Below are 16,528 nucleotides of genomic sequence, written 5' to 3'. Positions count from 1 at the left end.
CATACGGTATGCAGTACAGACTGCAGGAAGATTAGCTTTTGGATATTGCAAGAGCCATTTGAGCTCCAACAGTAAGGTTGGAATCTTACCATGCAGACTATAAGAGGAGATATTGCGTCATGTGGAGATGGCATCATGACCAGTTAAATACATTTCTGTCGACTCATAAGATGTGGTCAACTGGCAATGATGTGTCAGACTCCTGCGCCTGGCTAAGGACGACTCGTCCAAAGTGTACGCTGCCTCTCGCCCAAAGTCATCTGGAAGAGTTTCCAGCTCGGATGAGCGCGACAGAAACTAGCTGGATGGCTTTTTATTCTATTGTAAACTCCACTTTCACTTGACATTAATTATAAGTATGCTGACAATGTTTTTTTTTAAATTAAAGTAAACTAGTTTCTACAGGAAGATGGTAATAATTTTGTCAAATGTCATCAAATTACAAAGTAATAACAGAGTATTCCAAAGCTAAGCATGATCATCTCTGCAAAGACAGAATTTGCGTACCTAATGTGGTATCCGGTGAGTGTAGCACTAAAGCGGCACAAAGGTCTCGCATGGTCAGGGTTGGGTGATGATTGCATGCAGGAGCTCTGCGGCATGCGGGGATTTAGCGCGTGTTGCCATAGCAGGAACCGTTACGCAACAGAGATGCACAGCAGAGACGATGGAGAGATGGGGGACAAGAGGAAAAAAATACCCTGGGAGAGTTGACACTTGCCGGTACCCGGTGAGGTGTGAATCTTCAATGCCACGTCTGAGCCAAAGCGGCTCTCAAAACATCAGCTTGACTCGCGGCTGCCGAGAACATTGCTGTCCACTCATCCCTGTGTGGTTCCCAGCATGTTGTTGCCATGGTTCGCTCTTCTGCATTTGGAGTCTTAGAATCTGGAGAGTTAACGTTTTAGATCAAAGGGGAATAAGAGTGAAGTTTAGACAAACAACCACAGTTGGGAAGTTGGTTCGAACTCGATGGCACCTACCTTAACTTTTGAGGTTCTAGAACTTTTAGCGGGATAAGCTATACTGTCCAGGCAATGTTTTAAGATACATGTTGACATTTCTAACTGTTAAATAAACTATAAAATTCAATTTCTGTTCTATGGTTATCATCCAATTGTTCTTCTTTGACATGACTGCCAAGCTGCATAAACTAGTTCACACGCTAATTCCAATAGGGGAAAAAAAACCTTTTTTTCAGTGTCATCTGTGAATCTTGGTAATACACATTTTGAAGGTTGTAAAGCTGCATGTTACTCAAGGAAGTGGTCTCTGTTTCTTTCTTCTTCTTTTTTTTTTGTTCAAACTGCTTCCTCCTGCTAAAATCAATACATTGGGTGCCACGCGGCTTCCGAGACTATATCTTTTCGTCCTTTCAAGCCGTTTGACGGCAAGTGATAATTATCAAGCGCAAGCGTTGTCTTGGTTTAATGTTCTCTGCCTTTGATTGTCTTTTTTTTTTAAAATAAAGTCATTAGGACATAAATTACTCTCTTCGGTGGCCCAGCTGCTGCTACTTGGGAGAGTCATTAGTAACCTGGCCAACATGATATTACACACACTTTTCCAGTGCATTATACGGTAATAAAAGTACATTAGACACGTCTAATACATCAGCGTGGAGCTTTCAAAGTTTAATTACATGCTCCATCATTCATGGAAGTCTGATTATAAAGTGTGGGTCAACCGTATGTTAATTTCAGCCTAATTACTGGCTTTTTTCTCCTCTGATTTTTGGTCTGTGTGATTGCCTCAATCCCAGTATGCTCCCTATTCTGCTAGCTGGAAAGACAGCTGACATTTTTTTAAGCACAGCTCTACTTTATTTCTGGAAATGTAAAAGGATAGAAAGAAAAGATGAGGACTGTGGTGAAAAGATTTAATCTGCCCCGCTATGTACGTACGTACTTATGTTTGTAAAAAAAAAAAAAAAAAACAAGTAAATGATCGAATGAATGTCAGGCTTAAATAAGCTTTTGCTTCTGCCTGTGCTATTTCTGTCACCACTCAGTATATGACTGTTAATTGATTTATCGTCTGTGAAAATATTCCTGTATGGTGACAGAATACAAAAAATTGTCTATTCTCATCATTGAAGTAAATTAGGAATAGGAACAGCCTTATGACTTCGATCCGAACATGGAATGGATGCGTCGTTGATCCTTTATTGGTTAAAATAGATGTCATTGTGATTGATTGTGCTGTGTGTTCCAGGCTGGAATCTCTGTGGCACGACGAGCTAAAAAGAAAAGGGCACGAGGGGGCGTCCCTGACAAGAGTCTTTATGAGATTCTGCCAAACCCGAATGTTGGTGGCCATCTTTGCCCTCCTCCTCACAATGGTGGCAGGCTTTGTTGGGCCCGTGAGTACCTCACAAATCTTCTTCTCCCTTGACACTGTGCTGATACGGCGAAGATGCCTTCCAGCTTTTATTTTGGTTCTTGTGGTGTTTCAAGGAGGTGTGGTTTTTTTACTCCCCTCACCCCTCCAGAATTAGCCCGTTTTACGCAGCTCTGCAATTTGAAGTGACAACATATTATTGGCAGATTACCAGGCCTTTAGACTTTGGGGATCTTTTTTTTGCCTTGCTCATGCATGATAATGTACTGTTAAATTTAAATTTCTGTCCAGTCTTCTTATGTTCTTCTTTTATCGTCTTCTTCTTTCCACCACCACCCTCCCAAAAAAAGAAAAAAAAACACACACACACAAAAAGCCAAAGGCAGAATATACTTGCAAAATTAATCCTCCTCTTATTGAAATCATATGATCGGATATTACGGAGTTGGTGCGACTTCTTTTTGTAATGTAAGCTGCTTTATAGTCATGTGTAACTTGGAGCTCACCTAATAGCCTTACAAGTGAGAGGTTTTTAGCTCCATGACAATGACTCATTTGTCTGATTTTGGCAGCACACAAGCTGGCACAAAGTTGTTCTGAGTGGATTCACTGTAGTTTATCACTTAACATTTTGCTGATATTATAATTGGACAAAAGCACTGTCATAACAGTTGGTAATGCACTCTACCATGTTATCACTATTATTTGCTCTGGGACTATTATTTTGCCTTATCCCTTCCTGATTCCCAGGCACTCCTGGTTCGAGCCCTGCTGGAATATTCCCAGAGTTCTGAGCGCTGCGTGAAATACGGACTCTGCTTGGTTGCCGGGATCTTCGCCATGGAACTGATGCGCTCTTGGTCTTTGGCACTCATGTGGGCCGTCAACTATCGCACGGCCACCCGTCTCCGCGGGGCAGCTCTCACATTCGCCTTCAACAGGATTCTCCGCCTACGCAGCACCAAAGACATTAGTCCTGGCGAGGTAGGTCATATTCACCGAATTATACCTCTCAGCAGAGCACCACAGGAAGATGAGTGAGGCAGATTTAATTTCCACACTTATTAGGTTCCATTGCAAACAGGCTGTCTAAGCTTTAGAGAAGTCGACATATAACATTGACATTTGGAAATATGGACTTTTAAGTATGACTTTGCTCTTTGGTAAGGATTGTGCTAGTCTTCTCCATGTATGCGACGGATATACGGAGGCCCAAATAAAAACTGTATGAATGAAACAGGCAATATTTGAAGTAGCATTTGAACATGACTCATTGTCACACAAGTATAGCAATCAGAAAATTATTTAACACCTACATTTTTTTTGTTTTGTTTGTTTTTGATTGCTTAGTTTTTCAAGCAATATATAACATCGGGGAAAAAATCTGCTGAAATAAAATGACAATAACAGGAAATTAAGGTTAGAAATAAATTGGCAATAATGGGAAATAAATTTATTTTACGTTGTGAATCAAAATTATCACAAAAATATGATGTGCAATCAGCCACTATTGCAATGTAAAACCTTCAAACAAATCCTACATATTTAACCGGACTGCTTGTTAACAACTTACGAAACCTGGCAGCTTGCTAGTTTTTATAGTGTGAGAAGCTATCATAGTAGTCTACATGCCCTATTTTCTTACCAAACGCACATCAATCACAAAGTGAGGTCAAACTGCACTTGGGTGTAATTTTCTTTATTTGGGTATTTTTGCAGATGGGTGCCGTTAGAAATGGGAGTTAGCACCGTTGTGGGAGTGAACAGAGACGACTTGATTCCTGATCAGTCTTAGCAACTGTTCTCATTCCCTTTAACTTCAGCGTAGGTGAGGGCGTCTGATCTACATTGCGGGAGAATAATGAACTCGCTCAATAGCTTGCGCAAAGTGCATCCATCTGGAACTGCAAGATCTCCACTTGCAGATGATGGAAAGTTGGCCGCTTTAAAGTGCGCACTTAAAGACCTCTTGCCACCGCAATCGTGCATCTGTGTGTGACAACCCCAACGTCCCTGCAGCGAGCAAACACACACACACAAGCACGCGCATACACTCACAATCTGTCTGCCTGCGCCTGGATCAAATCTATGAAAATCTAAAGCATGTTCAAAGCCGGCATGTTCCCCTCCGGGCCTATAAGGCCGCTGTCCTGTCTGTTTTCCATCAGGATTGTTCTAATGCTGCTTCAGAGCTGGCTGATGAGCTGATTATATGAATCAGGTGTGTTGCAGCTAGGAGAGATGGAAAACAGGCAGGACAGTGACCCTTGAGGACCGAGTTTGGACACCCCTGGGCTAAAATCTAGTCCACTTTCTGTTCCCCAATTGGCAGATGCCCCTGTGGCATGTAATAGAACTCTGGGTCTGCCGGAATACCCAGTGAAGCGCAGCACTACTTGTAGTCACAGAACATCAAAGAAATCCTGCATTTATAGTAAGTTTGTTTATACTGGCTAAGGTTGAATGACATCTAAATCCAATAAGAATGGGAACAAAAATCATTCATTCATCAATCATCAACAAGGCTACTCAACATAATCGCAGAGTATCATGACACTGAAACTATCTAGACTAGGGCAGGGCAAACTTTTTGGCTCGGGGGCCACATTGATTTATAAATTTGACAGGTGGGCCGGGTCAGCACAAGATACGGTACATATAAAAAACGGTATATGTTGACTGTCCATACCAAACATCAACAGAACAAAAGCATTAAAGTATTACCATACTTTTTTAAAATTAGAACAGTTATATAACTATGGGATATGTCCTGTAAGAACGTCCAAGTATGTTAACAACATACATGTGTGAAAACACAAGCAACAAAGAATGCAACAGTATATTCCACAAAAACGTGCAACGAAATTTTGAACCCAACCACGGAGCGCTTCGAAGACTTCGATGCCCATAGCGCTATGGAACTCGATTGCTCTCTTATTTGCGGTCCAGTTCGCAGAAAGTTTTTAGCGCAATAACAGTCAAACCATTCCAGGAAACGTTTATTTACTCGACTGTCCCTCGGGCCGCAAGCAATTCACTCTAAGCATGGAAACAGCCAGAATCGGACTGAGCAAGAATTGTTTCCTCGTTTTTCAAAGTCCCGTAGATTTAAGTTTTTCAGATTCCAAGCGTCTCCTGAATGTTTCGTCTTTTTAACCCGCTTCGTTTAATCAGATTCACTTCACTTTCTCTTCTGCGGCCATTACTGTTCCTCTTCGTTTGGATGCCATGATGTACAGGACGTAAAAATGTTCTCAATTGCAGTAAAACTCACTGCAATAAAGAATTGCTTGCATGTCGCCGTTTTGGATCCAATGACAATAGCGGCGCGGACACACTTATTCCGTCGTATCGAGCGGGAGTTACTTGAGTTAGCGCGACTGCGGGCTTCCGTCTCGTGTCCCCCTCCCTCCCTGTGCTCTGCAAGTAACAAAAAGTTGAAATGCCTGTCATTACAAGTCCAAATGAAATGAATGCAATCATTTACATCGAACCATCATTGTGTACTTTACCAACCTTCGGCGAGCCGGATTAAAAAGACCAATGCGTCGGATCTGGCCCGTGGGCCATAGTTTGTCCACCACTGATCTAGACAAAATAATTGGACAGCACCAGTGTCTGTTTCCAGTCATGCTTTGGTGCTTCGTCTTGTATTATGACTTTGATGCTGGGTCAAAAGAGTCAGGACAGGAGCACTGATGGCTCATGTGATGATTATATCATGCATTATGACAATTTACTGTCCAACATTTTGACATTTGGGGTACAAGTTCTCATCAGTTCTCAAGTTTTTATCGTTTGTGTGACAGCCTTATTTTTAATGTTCCACTGTGTTCCTTGGCCAGCTGATCAACATCTGCTCCACTGATGGCCAGCGTCTCTATGAGGCCGTCTCTGTGGGCTGTCTGCTGGCTGGGGGTCCCCTGGTGGGCATCCTTGGTCTGACCTACACCACTTACTTCCTCGGCCCCACTGCTTTAATTGGATCAGCCATTTTCATCATCTTCTATCCCGCCATGGTTAGTTCAAGTTATCATCTCGTTTCTAAAGAGTGCAACATCTCATTTTTTTTCCAAACGTCCAACTGAAAAAAAAAATCCTCTTTTGATATTTTGCAATCAATCTTCTGACCACTCTAGCTACTTTTCCAATTGCGCTCTGGCTGAGCTACCACTGGTATTGATGTGAAAGCTACTTATCCATCGGCCCTGTAGGCGGGCCTGCCATACAGCTTAATGTGATTTTGTCTACTTTCATTTCCTTTCCCGTTTCTTATTTTTCATGTCATCATCCCCCCACCTTTCTCTTCCCGTCTGGACAGATGCTTGCCTCGAGGCTGACGGCATACTTCCGCAAGAAGTGTGTGGTGGTGACTGACCAGCGCGTGAGGCTGATGAATGAGATCCTTGGTTGCATAAAGTTCATCAAGATGTATTGTTGGGAAGATGCCTTTGCGCGGAACATTCACAGTGAGTTCCCTGTCATTGTACGCCAGTGATTTCATGCTTGTGGCCAGGAATGCAAAATCATGCTGTGGCATGCTAATTAAGCTTTCCATCAACTTATTTCAGTAGCTGGCTGTCCTCGATGGTCCCCCTTATGTAAATGTATCACCTGGAAAAGGAAGTCATACCCTCTTAAGTGGCCAGGCAAGATAATCCCAACCATAAATCCATTTTCATTAGCTCGTTTAAATCATCTCCCTGTGCCGCCCGCTATCGGAAAGGCCAGTTTGGATCCCTTGGCCCCAAGGTTAATTTGGAAGGTGTTTGGAGCCTTACGGTACAGCAAATGAGTGTCGCGGCCGCTCTACTCGCGCAAGAATTAGCGACGGCCTTTTCTCACCAGGACCTTTGCTGTAGGTCGTTGATAAGGATCTCCTCCTTTTAAATGCTATTCTCAATTAGTCTGCCGGGGCTTGTTTTAGCGCTGTCTTGTTATTACTGCTAAGAATGATGATTAATCGCTAGTCAGGCGAATAGCCACCTGAGTCCGCAGGGTTACTGTGTCATGAAGAGAAGATGATCACCTTGTGTTTTGTGATGCAAGAGAAGCGAAGTTAAAGAAATCAGCGAATGTGATATTTAGAGAGAAATGCTTGGAAGTAGAAGGACAGAAATAAATCTGTGGTTTAGACTTGACAGGGATTTCTAAGGGCCCTTTGAAACCATGTGAGTGTCTATTTTGGTTCAATGCGGTGTTCTAGCAGAGTGTCCACAAATTTATAAAAAGTCTTAGCACATTTCTTGCAAATTAAAATGCATAATAACCACCCTGAAACTCTGCCACTTTCAAGCCAAAGACCACACTGTCTGAAAGGGTACTGTGTCAAAGGGCAAAAGAAGAGGAACTTGTTTGTTGCACAGATTTACCTAACAGTGTTGGCTTCTGATAAACAGCACATAGTTGATGGCTCAGTGAAATTGTCAACACAATGGCGGCCGAGGGGGCATTTGTGTTTGGCAAAGTGTCCATTGCATGCGCCACATACACTCATCCGCACACTAATTGAAAAGTGTCATTCAGGGACTTGCTAATGATTTGCTGACGCCACAATGGAATATAAAATCCATGCTGTCTTTGTGAGTGATCACATGCGCCCCCAGTCATCCTGGTAAGGGAACCTGTACTCATCACCATTGACAACAGGAGTGTATTATGCGGCTGGGCACTGAGACCGTGCTCTGTGACCCACCAGCTGGAGGTGCGGAAGAGGCAACCTGCGCAGGAATGATTCCGAACCAAATTGAATTCAGCGACAGAATGGTAACATAGGGCCCTTTGTTCCATTTTACCGCAGTTACCTTTATCTTCCAATTCAATCTTCAATTTACATCCGAAAGTAAAGCTCAGTTGCACGAGAAGGCCGCCTCAAAAATAAATAAATAAATAAAATGAGGTAGGGTGAAATGGGTGCTGTAATTCATTGTGGGATATTGCTGAATGTTATTAAGACAACTCTGAACAATGTAGCCTTTCAATTTGAAGTCGCCTTGCTCACTGACAGTGATGACACTGTCAATGTCAGTGTACTCGCCTGACTTCAGTGCTGGAAGCTTTTCAGTTTTCAGTTATTCATGAGTGTTTCTATACAGCCTGTGTCGCCAGCCTTGAGCTTAAAGCCAGCTGAGACAGGCTCCAGCTCCCCACGACCCTGAATAGGATGAAAAGTAAAGAAAATGGATGCATGGATTGAAAGCCTTAATGTTCCCTTTCTGTCTCATCAATAGACGTGAGGTTAGAAGAGAGGAGAATACTGGAACGAGCTGGTCTCATCCAGAGCCTCACAGTGGGCGTGGCGCCTATCGTTGTGGTGATAGCCAGCGTGTGCACGTTCACCCTGCACATGGCCCTGGGCTATGATCTTACTGCAGCAGAGGTATTTGCACAAAAATACCTTTCGGCTTCCTTTTCAACTGCATATTAATGATTCTCATACCGTCACTCGTCGGGACCCACAGCAGAAGATCAGTAGAATAACTCAGATTTTTCCATGCATAGGCATTCACTGTGGTTGCCGTTTTCAACTCCATGACCTTCGCCCTGAAGGTCACACCGCTGGCTGTCAGGTCCCTCTCAGAGGGCGCTGTGGCCGTGAAGAGATTCCAGGTGAATTAACTCAGCAGTGGTGCCCACTTTGTGTTGAAACCATCCTCCATGATATCCCCTGTTGATGCTGATAGCACTTCAGACCAGTCCACACCACCACCTGTGTTACAAATATTTAGTAAAGGTCACATGTCAGTGGCACATATTTTCACACAGCCAGCAAGAGCTAAGTAAGCAAAAGCCCCAAAAGGGTATTCTGTTTGTGCAGTTGCGTGATGAAGTCACAGTGTGCCTGTTCCGTTGAAAATAGAGAGGAAAGTAAGTAGGTTGACTCCGGATGCTGAAATGTAATTCTTCAATCCGAGATAGTGTTTAGCACATTGGCCTCGCAGTGTTGAGGTTCAGGGTTTGAATCTACTCTTGCCTTGTAGGATCTTTTACTGTGCTTCCTCCCACATTCCCATATTCTGCAAGTTAGCTTTAATTGTCCATGGGTGTGAATGTGAATGTGAAGGGTTGACTTTTTATCGATCTGTTCCCTCTGGTTGGTTGGCAACCAGTCCTCAGTGTACTTCTCACTAGTAATGGGACGAAATGAGTCGAGGCTCCGAAGCTTGTGTCGAGTAATGGGAGGGGCGTTTCTACGAAGCTTGTATCGAGGCTCGCTTCATTTCGGCAAAACCCGGAAATGATGACGTATGAAGACCCGCCGGCCGGCTGAATCGCGTAAACGCTTTGTGAGTGGGTCAACGCATTGCAAACACAGGACAGACTACGGTATAAAAACGCAATGGTCTGATCGCCTGTTATCTCACATTTTGTGGATTTCGGGCTCCTGGACTTGTTATAAACCTGTGCGCAACAGTGCAACTGCTGCAATCTTTTTTCAAGCCTCGACCCATTTCGTCCCACTACTGTTGACCTGTTGAGCTTCTGGACCACTTGATGGCGCCATAGAGTATAACACACCATGAAGCTTTGCTACATGTGCAAACCAATTGGCTGCAAAGCTGCATTGCTTCATGGGGCTTCATTTGGCTATCACTACTTCTCACCTCAAAGGATAGGCTCCAGCTCACTGGCCACTTCAATGAGGGCAAACACTTGAGAAAATGGATGGATGTAATTAACAAGGAATTACAGTAAAATGTTGTATACGTTCATTAGTAACTGGTGAACTGCATTGGTAACCACAACATGAAGTGAGTAAACATCCCTAAAATGATTGAAAGCCTGGGGACCTATCAGGTCAAACATGCATTCTTGATTCAGCTGATTGACGATGATCTTATGGGGGCATCTTTTAAAGTGATGAGCACAGTAAAACCAGTGGTACGCAACGCTGTCTTTAGTGGTACAGAAAAGAATCTAATTATTCAAACTGGATAATGCATCATGTTTGTGAAGAACAATTCGGTTGTATTTAATTCACATTTAAGTATAAAACATTTTTAATCAAGCATGTAGAAGTGTTTACTATTTAGTTTAAATTTTTAATACATTTTTGATTGAATCATTACAGAAGTTGTTTTTTCCCTATATTTTAGCAGTGTTAAACTGCAAACTGTATAATGTTAGAGTGATGAACAAAAATATTTCAAATACATTACAGATTAAAACCTGTAAAGCATTTTTTTTAGATGGCACAAAAAAAAGTTGAACGCACAATTTAACTCCCGCAATTTTGGATCTTAGTAAATCAACGTAAATCAAAGAGATTCTGCCTCAACCTACTCAGAATCCTTTTTAATTGTCTTTATTAGCCAGGTGATTCTTGAAGGAAATTTCCTTACACATGGATATTTAGTCATCTAAACTCTGCCGTCTCCACAGAGACTTTTCATGATGGACTCCCGACAAGCCATGTTGATCAAATTGCAAGACCCTCGCAATGCGGTGGAATTCCAAGACGCCACACTGGCCTGGGAGAAGGCTCGAACCCCAGCCACCAAGCCTAACCCGCCCACCAAGAAGCAGTGTGGGGGAATGAAACGTTTGCTGCGCCGGGAGAGGCTTACCCTGTATATCTCCACCGAGGACAGCAAAGACCACAAGGAGAACCCCAACGCCCAGAGTCTCCTCACCAACATGGAGCAGGAGAGTCCGCAGAGTACAATCTCCTCCACGAAAAGCATCCGGCCGCCACTGCACAAGACGCTGCACCGTATTAACCTACGTGTTAAGACGGTATGAGAACCACATCCCAAGAGATGTCTTAATTTAGTCGCGAACCAGTTTTTTACCATGGGCCAGCTGTAATGTTGAAACCACTCTATCCCTAGGCGTGTATCGGTCTGCCGAAAGTCACTTTAAAAGCTTTAAAGTCATGTTGTTTTTCACATTTTGTACACGAAGGGAAAACTGTTCTTGAATTATTTTCTTTTCAGGAAAGTGCAACATCAATAGGTCTGATTAGTAAAGAGCAAAAATTTGAACATTGTCAAGTCAAGTCAAGTCAAGTCAACAGTATTTATAGAGCACTTTCAAACAGCCATCGCTGCATACAAAGTGCTGTACATGGAGCGATTTAACATATACAATAAACAGTAAGACGAATCAGTAATAAGTAATAAGTAATAAGGCGGTAGAAAGCACCAAGCAGTAAAACCAATAGCAAATCTAAGTCATGCTGAGTCAAACGCCAAAGAATACAAGTGAGTTTTGAGGAGGGCTTTAAAGATGGGCAGCGAGGAGGCTTGCCGAATGTTCAGTGGGAGGTCATTCCAGAGAGATGGACCAGCAACAGAAAAGGCTCGATCCCCTCTGAGCCTCAGTTTAGTTCTTGGTACGTCTAGCAAAGACTGGTCCACAGACCTGAGGCGCCGGGCAGGGGTGTAGGGGCGTATGAGCTCAGAGAGGTAAGGTGGCGCGAGATTATTCAGAGATTTGAAAACAAAGAGGAGGATCTTAAAAATAATTCTAAAATGAATGGGGAGCCAGTGAAGGGATGCCAAAGTAGGAGTTATATGCTCCCTCTTACGAGTACCAGTCAAGAGGCGAGCAGCGGCATTCTGTACCAGCTGAAGGCGCTTGATGGAGGACTGGCTGACTCCAAAGTACAGGGCGTTGCAGTAATCGAGCCGGGATGTGACAAAGGCATGAATTACTGTCTCAAAGTGTTCATGTGAGAGGAGAGGTTTTATTTTGGCCAGCTGTCTAAGGTGAAAGAAGCTGGATTTAACAACGGCACCAATTTGCCGATCGAGTTTGAAATCACTGTCCAGTTTAAGTCCCAAGTTTGAGACCGTTGATTTCAGATAAGGAGATAGGGGGCCCAAGTCTACAGGATGGAATGTACAAGGTCCACTGGGGCCAAACAATATCACCTCTGTCTTCTTTTCGTTGAACTTCAAGAAATTTTGTGCCATCCAGGTTTTGATTTCTTCCAGACAGGATAGGAGTGGCCTTAATGAGAAGGTGTCTTTCTTGCTCAGTGGGACATAGATCTGGCAATCATCTGCATAGCAGTGGAAAGGAATACATTGGAAATAAGTGTACTCTTAAAACATTAAATATGGCTTTTGTTATTACTTTGGCTCTAGTCTATCCCAAGGGCTCGAGAGCGGCTGCTGAAATGTTGTGTTTCTAGAGGCTGTATGATAAAATATACCGGTATATACTGAATATATATATATATATATATATATATATATATATATATATATATATATATATACTGTATATATTTTGTTATTTGGATAGTTAATCCACAATTACTAAAAATAAGTATTCATTGACTTCAGAACTTTGTATGTATCATTTTTTTTCCGATCCGCTTATCCTCACAAGGGTCGTGGGGGTGCTGGAGCCAGCTGTCTGAGGGAAGTAGGCTTATCTTCATTTATCATGTTTTGATGATTGTGAGGAGTCAAAATCTAAGTCACAATTACATTTCAATTAAATGCCTGAGTGTGTCCCACTTTTTTTTTTGGGGGGGGGGGCTGTATGCCAGACGCATAACACTAGTAATGGCGTCCGCTAGCCAGAAGTCAAGCTACACTGTATAGACCAGGCATGTGGCAGTTGCACTTTTGTCCCTTACCTAATAAAGTTACGTGGAAACCCTAATAATCACCATATCGTATGACCGTATTTTCCACACTATAAGGTGCACTTAAAGCATTCAATTTTCTGATGCGCCTTATATATGGATCAATATTCTGATTTCTTGGAAGTAATATTTTAAATGCTCTGTTCAGCGCTTTGTTACAGCAGTAGCTGTTGTGATTGCTACATATAAACAAAGCTGTAGCCCTTATATATTGTATTCTCTTTTGCGTAGCTCCATCTAGTTGATGCATAATGCAACCGCAGCCACTAATGTTGCTAGGAGTCTACGTGCCTTACAACGCGGCGCGTCCTATAGATGAAAACAGTTTTAAAATGTGCCATTCATTGAAGGTGTGCCTTATACTGCGAAGTGTCTTATCGTGCGGAAAGTGCGGTACATAATCACCTCTACATTAGACGATTGTCATTTTTAGAATAATTGAGTATTTTCGGGCCACATAAAATGACATGGAGAGCTGGATTTGGCCCGTGGCCTTCAGTTTGAGAGCTGTGATATCAAAGGTTTTAGTTCCCAATGTTATTCTTTGTTGGCTGTCTAGGGTTCACTGGTTGGGATCTGCGGTGGTGTTGGAAGTGGGAAGAGTTCTCTTCTCACAGCCCTACTGGGACAAGTAAGCTGAATGCTGGAGTTGTATCAATTAAAGTGGTCCTTCAATCTTTCAACGACCTGCTGCATGCATCACAGATGACCCTTTTAGAAGGCAACGTCGCAGCCAGCGGAGGCTTTGCTTTTGTGTCCCAGCAAGCTTGGATCCTCAATGACTCCTTGAAAGAAAACATCCTTTTTGGGAAGGAGTTTGAGCAAAACAAGTAAGTTATGGTGATGTAAGTACCAGTAGCAGCAAAGTCATCACAAATTGAACACTGTTGATTCATCTTTAGATATAATACTGTTTTGGAGGCCTGCTGTCTTCTCCCAGATCTCGCAGAGCTGCCTTATGGAGACATGACAGAGGTATTAGAGTGTTATTATTATTACACACACATATATATATATAAATATGCTGCTGCAAACTAAATGCTCCCAAACTCAGAAGTAGTAGTTACTGTTTGAAATTGAGTCTGAACTGCATTTTCTTTCTTTGCAGATTGGAGAGAGAGGAGCAAACCTGAGCGGGGGCCAGCGCCAGAGGGTGAGCCTGGCCCGGGCGCTTTACAGCGAGCGTCCTATACTCCTCCTAGATGACCCTCTCAGCGCAGTAGACGCGTGCGTGGGCTCTCACATCTTCAAAAAGGCAATACAGGCAGTGGCTAAAGGAAAGACGGTGCTTTTTGTTACCCACCAGCTGCAGGTGAGCAAGAGGCAACCTCCATTGGAATGCTTCCAAACCAAATTGAATTAACTGACAGAGTGGTGGCATATGATACTTTGTTACAATTGTACCTTAGGGATGACTTTAATCCAAATCAATGCTACATTTGCATTTTGCCTTTTTCAGTACCTGCCAGAATGCGATGACATTATCCTCATGAAAGACGGGCAGATAGCCGAGCACGGCACTCACGCTCAGCTAATGGCTAAAGAGCGTGACTATGCTGCTCTGTTCAGCAGTATGCAACAGGAGGTAAGGCCAGAGGCATCAAAAAGAGATTATTTTCAAAAAGGCACCTTCACTCCTGTTCCAAAATCACACTATAAGCTGAATAATTCACATCCCAAGAAAGAAAGACCGAGTAGCTTGGAAATGTTTATACAAACCATGCCTTTCCTTATTTACGGCTCCATCGATTTACTGGAGGCCTTCGTAAGATCCTGTCACTGATTAAACCAGCCAAAGGGTGTTTTTGTTTCAGCTGCCATGTGCAGTTGTCACTCGCCATATTTCTTCCTCTTTCTTATTTACATAGGCTCTGGTGAGAGAGAATTTCAAAAACAAACACCACAACGCAACTGCCGTAAAGGTTTGCCATGTTGAGGAAATAACCAACGTCTACCAAAAGCCACCGAGCAAAAAAGGTGAAAGAATTGTACACTTGAAAGCTCACAATCTTGTCTGTGATATGGCAGGTTACCAGTTTTAAAAAATGAAAACATTTCAGAACAACTGATGCAAGCTGAAGAGAAGGGTGCTGGCGCTGTCGCTTGGGCCGTGTACGCCGCCTACATCAGAGCAGCAGGAGGTCCGGTGATTTTCATTCTCAATCTCCTCTTCTTCCTGAGCACCACGGGCAGCGTCGCCTTCAGCAACTGGTGGCTGAGTCACTGGATTAGGCAGGGCAGTGGGGTGAGACTCAATTTTTAATCTTGTATTCACTTTTTTTAATTGCACCGCAATTAACATGGCACAACTGTAAAGTTTCACTACCGTGACTAATTTACAAAGAGAGTAAAGGAGCAAGAAGTTAAAGGTTAAGTGCAAAGTAAATTTTGCCAACCATCTTTTGAGTAATTCCAACAGCAAAAACAATTTTTAACATACCGGTACTTTCGTTAATGGGGCGGCCCGGTGTCAAGTGGTTAGCATGCTGACCTCCCAGTCCAGAGATACTGGGTTCGATTCCAGCTCTGGCCTCCCTGTGTAGAGTTTGCATGTTCTCCCCGTGCCTGTGTGGGTTTTCTCTGGGTATTCCGGTTTCCTCCCACATTCCAAAAACATGCATCGCAGGCTGATTGAACACTCACAACTGTCATAACTGGTGTTAGTGTGAGCGCGGATGATTCGTCTCTGTGCCCTGCGATTGGCTGGCAACCGGTTCAGGGTGTGCACCGCCTACGACCCGAAGACAGCTGGGATACCCCCCGCGACCTTCTTGAGGATAAAGCGGATCAGAAAATGAATGGATCGATGGACTTGCGTTCATTTTTTTAAACACAACCCATAATGAAACCCATAGCAACACGCCATAAAAAAAAAAATGCTGTGGTTCGACAATCTCCGGCGAGTGACGTCACTTAAATTATGCGAAATCGCCAGTCAGCCATTGTACTCCAAAGTTAATTGTCCAGTTAACTGCTCTTTGACATTGTTAATAAGTTATTTGGCAAAATTCTTCGATACACTGTTCACATTCAGGCCAACAGTGGTTTGAGTGGATCAAAGAAAAGAATAGGGCACGTAAATGGACCAGTTTTATTCTCGCAAAGCGAACGAAAAGAAGCAAGCATTCGTTGTGACAAACCCTTCAAAGACCTCTGTTTTCTCAACACACGCACGCACGCACGCACACACACACACACACACACACACACACACACACACACACACACACACACATACATATCAGAATGAGAAGCACAATATGCATTGCAGGAGAAAGTGACAACCTTACAGTATTTGTAGTGAGTACAGTTTTTCTCATTAAAAACACATTACAAAATGTTTTTCATCATTTTTGACAGTCATTAACATTGATTTAAATGGTTAAACGCAATGTTACGAGCGTGGTCACAGAACTAATAAAAACTAGTATGTCAAGGTACTACTGCATATTATATATATAATGGTAAGGTAATAAATGGTATGGCCTGTCAGAAGCAAGCTGGATGTTGTGGAATTTTTGCTGTGAAAGTTTGTGTGCTATGACCATGCATTTTTTGATTACCTGTTTCATCAGAAATGAGTGCAAT

General features: G+C 43.0%; 1 protein-coding gene across 2 annotated transcripts in view; it reads left to right on the top strand.

Annotated features, from left to right (window-relative positions):
- Positions 1-16,528, top strand: part of wu:fb13g09 (ATP-binding cassette sub-family C member 5) — a 48,174-nt gene that overhangs the window by 8,945 nt on the left and 22,701 nt on the right. For both annotated transcript variants that reach the window (XM_052073148.1, XM_052073158.1), the window contains 14 exons: positions 2,215-2,362; positions 3,091-3,324; positions 6,186-6,359; positions 6,662-6,809; positions 8,571-8,719; positions 8,842-8,949; positions 10,723-11,076; positions 13,500-13,571; positions 13,646-13,770; positions 13,843-13,915; positions 14,049-14,252; positions 14,400-14,525; positions 14,809-14,917; positions 15,001-15,185. In XM_052073148.1, coding sequence (XP_051929108.1) covers positions 2,215-2,362; positions 3,091-3,324; positions 6,186-6,359; positions 6,662-6,809; positions 8,571-8,719; positions 8,842-8,949; positions 10,723-11,076; positions 13,500-13,571; positions 13,646-13,770; positions 13,843-13,915; positions 14,049-14,252; positions 14,400-14,525; positions 14,809-14,917; positions 15,001-15,185 — 2,209 coding nt within the window. The remainder of the gene's footprint in view (positions 1-2,214; positions 2,363-3,090; positions 3,325-6,185; positions 6,360-6,661; positions 6,810-8,570; positions 8,720-8,841; positions 8,950-10,722; positions 11,077-13,499; positions 13,572-13,645; positions 13,771-13,842; positions 13,916-14,048; positions 14,253-14,399; positions 14,526-14,808; positions 14,918-15,000; positions 15,186-16,528) is intronic.

Source organism: Hippocampus zosterae, chromosome 1 (assembly GCF_025434085.1).
Source record: "Hippocampus zosterae strain Florida chromosome 1, ASM2543408v3, whole genome shotgun sequence".
NCBI classification, from domain to species: Eukaryota; Metazoa; Chordata; class Actinopteri; order Syngnathiformes; family Syngnathidae; genus Hippocampus; species Hippocampus zosterae.
Note: the sequence above shows the minus strand (reverse complement) of the source record. Positions and strands in the feature narration are given on the sequence as shown.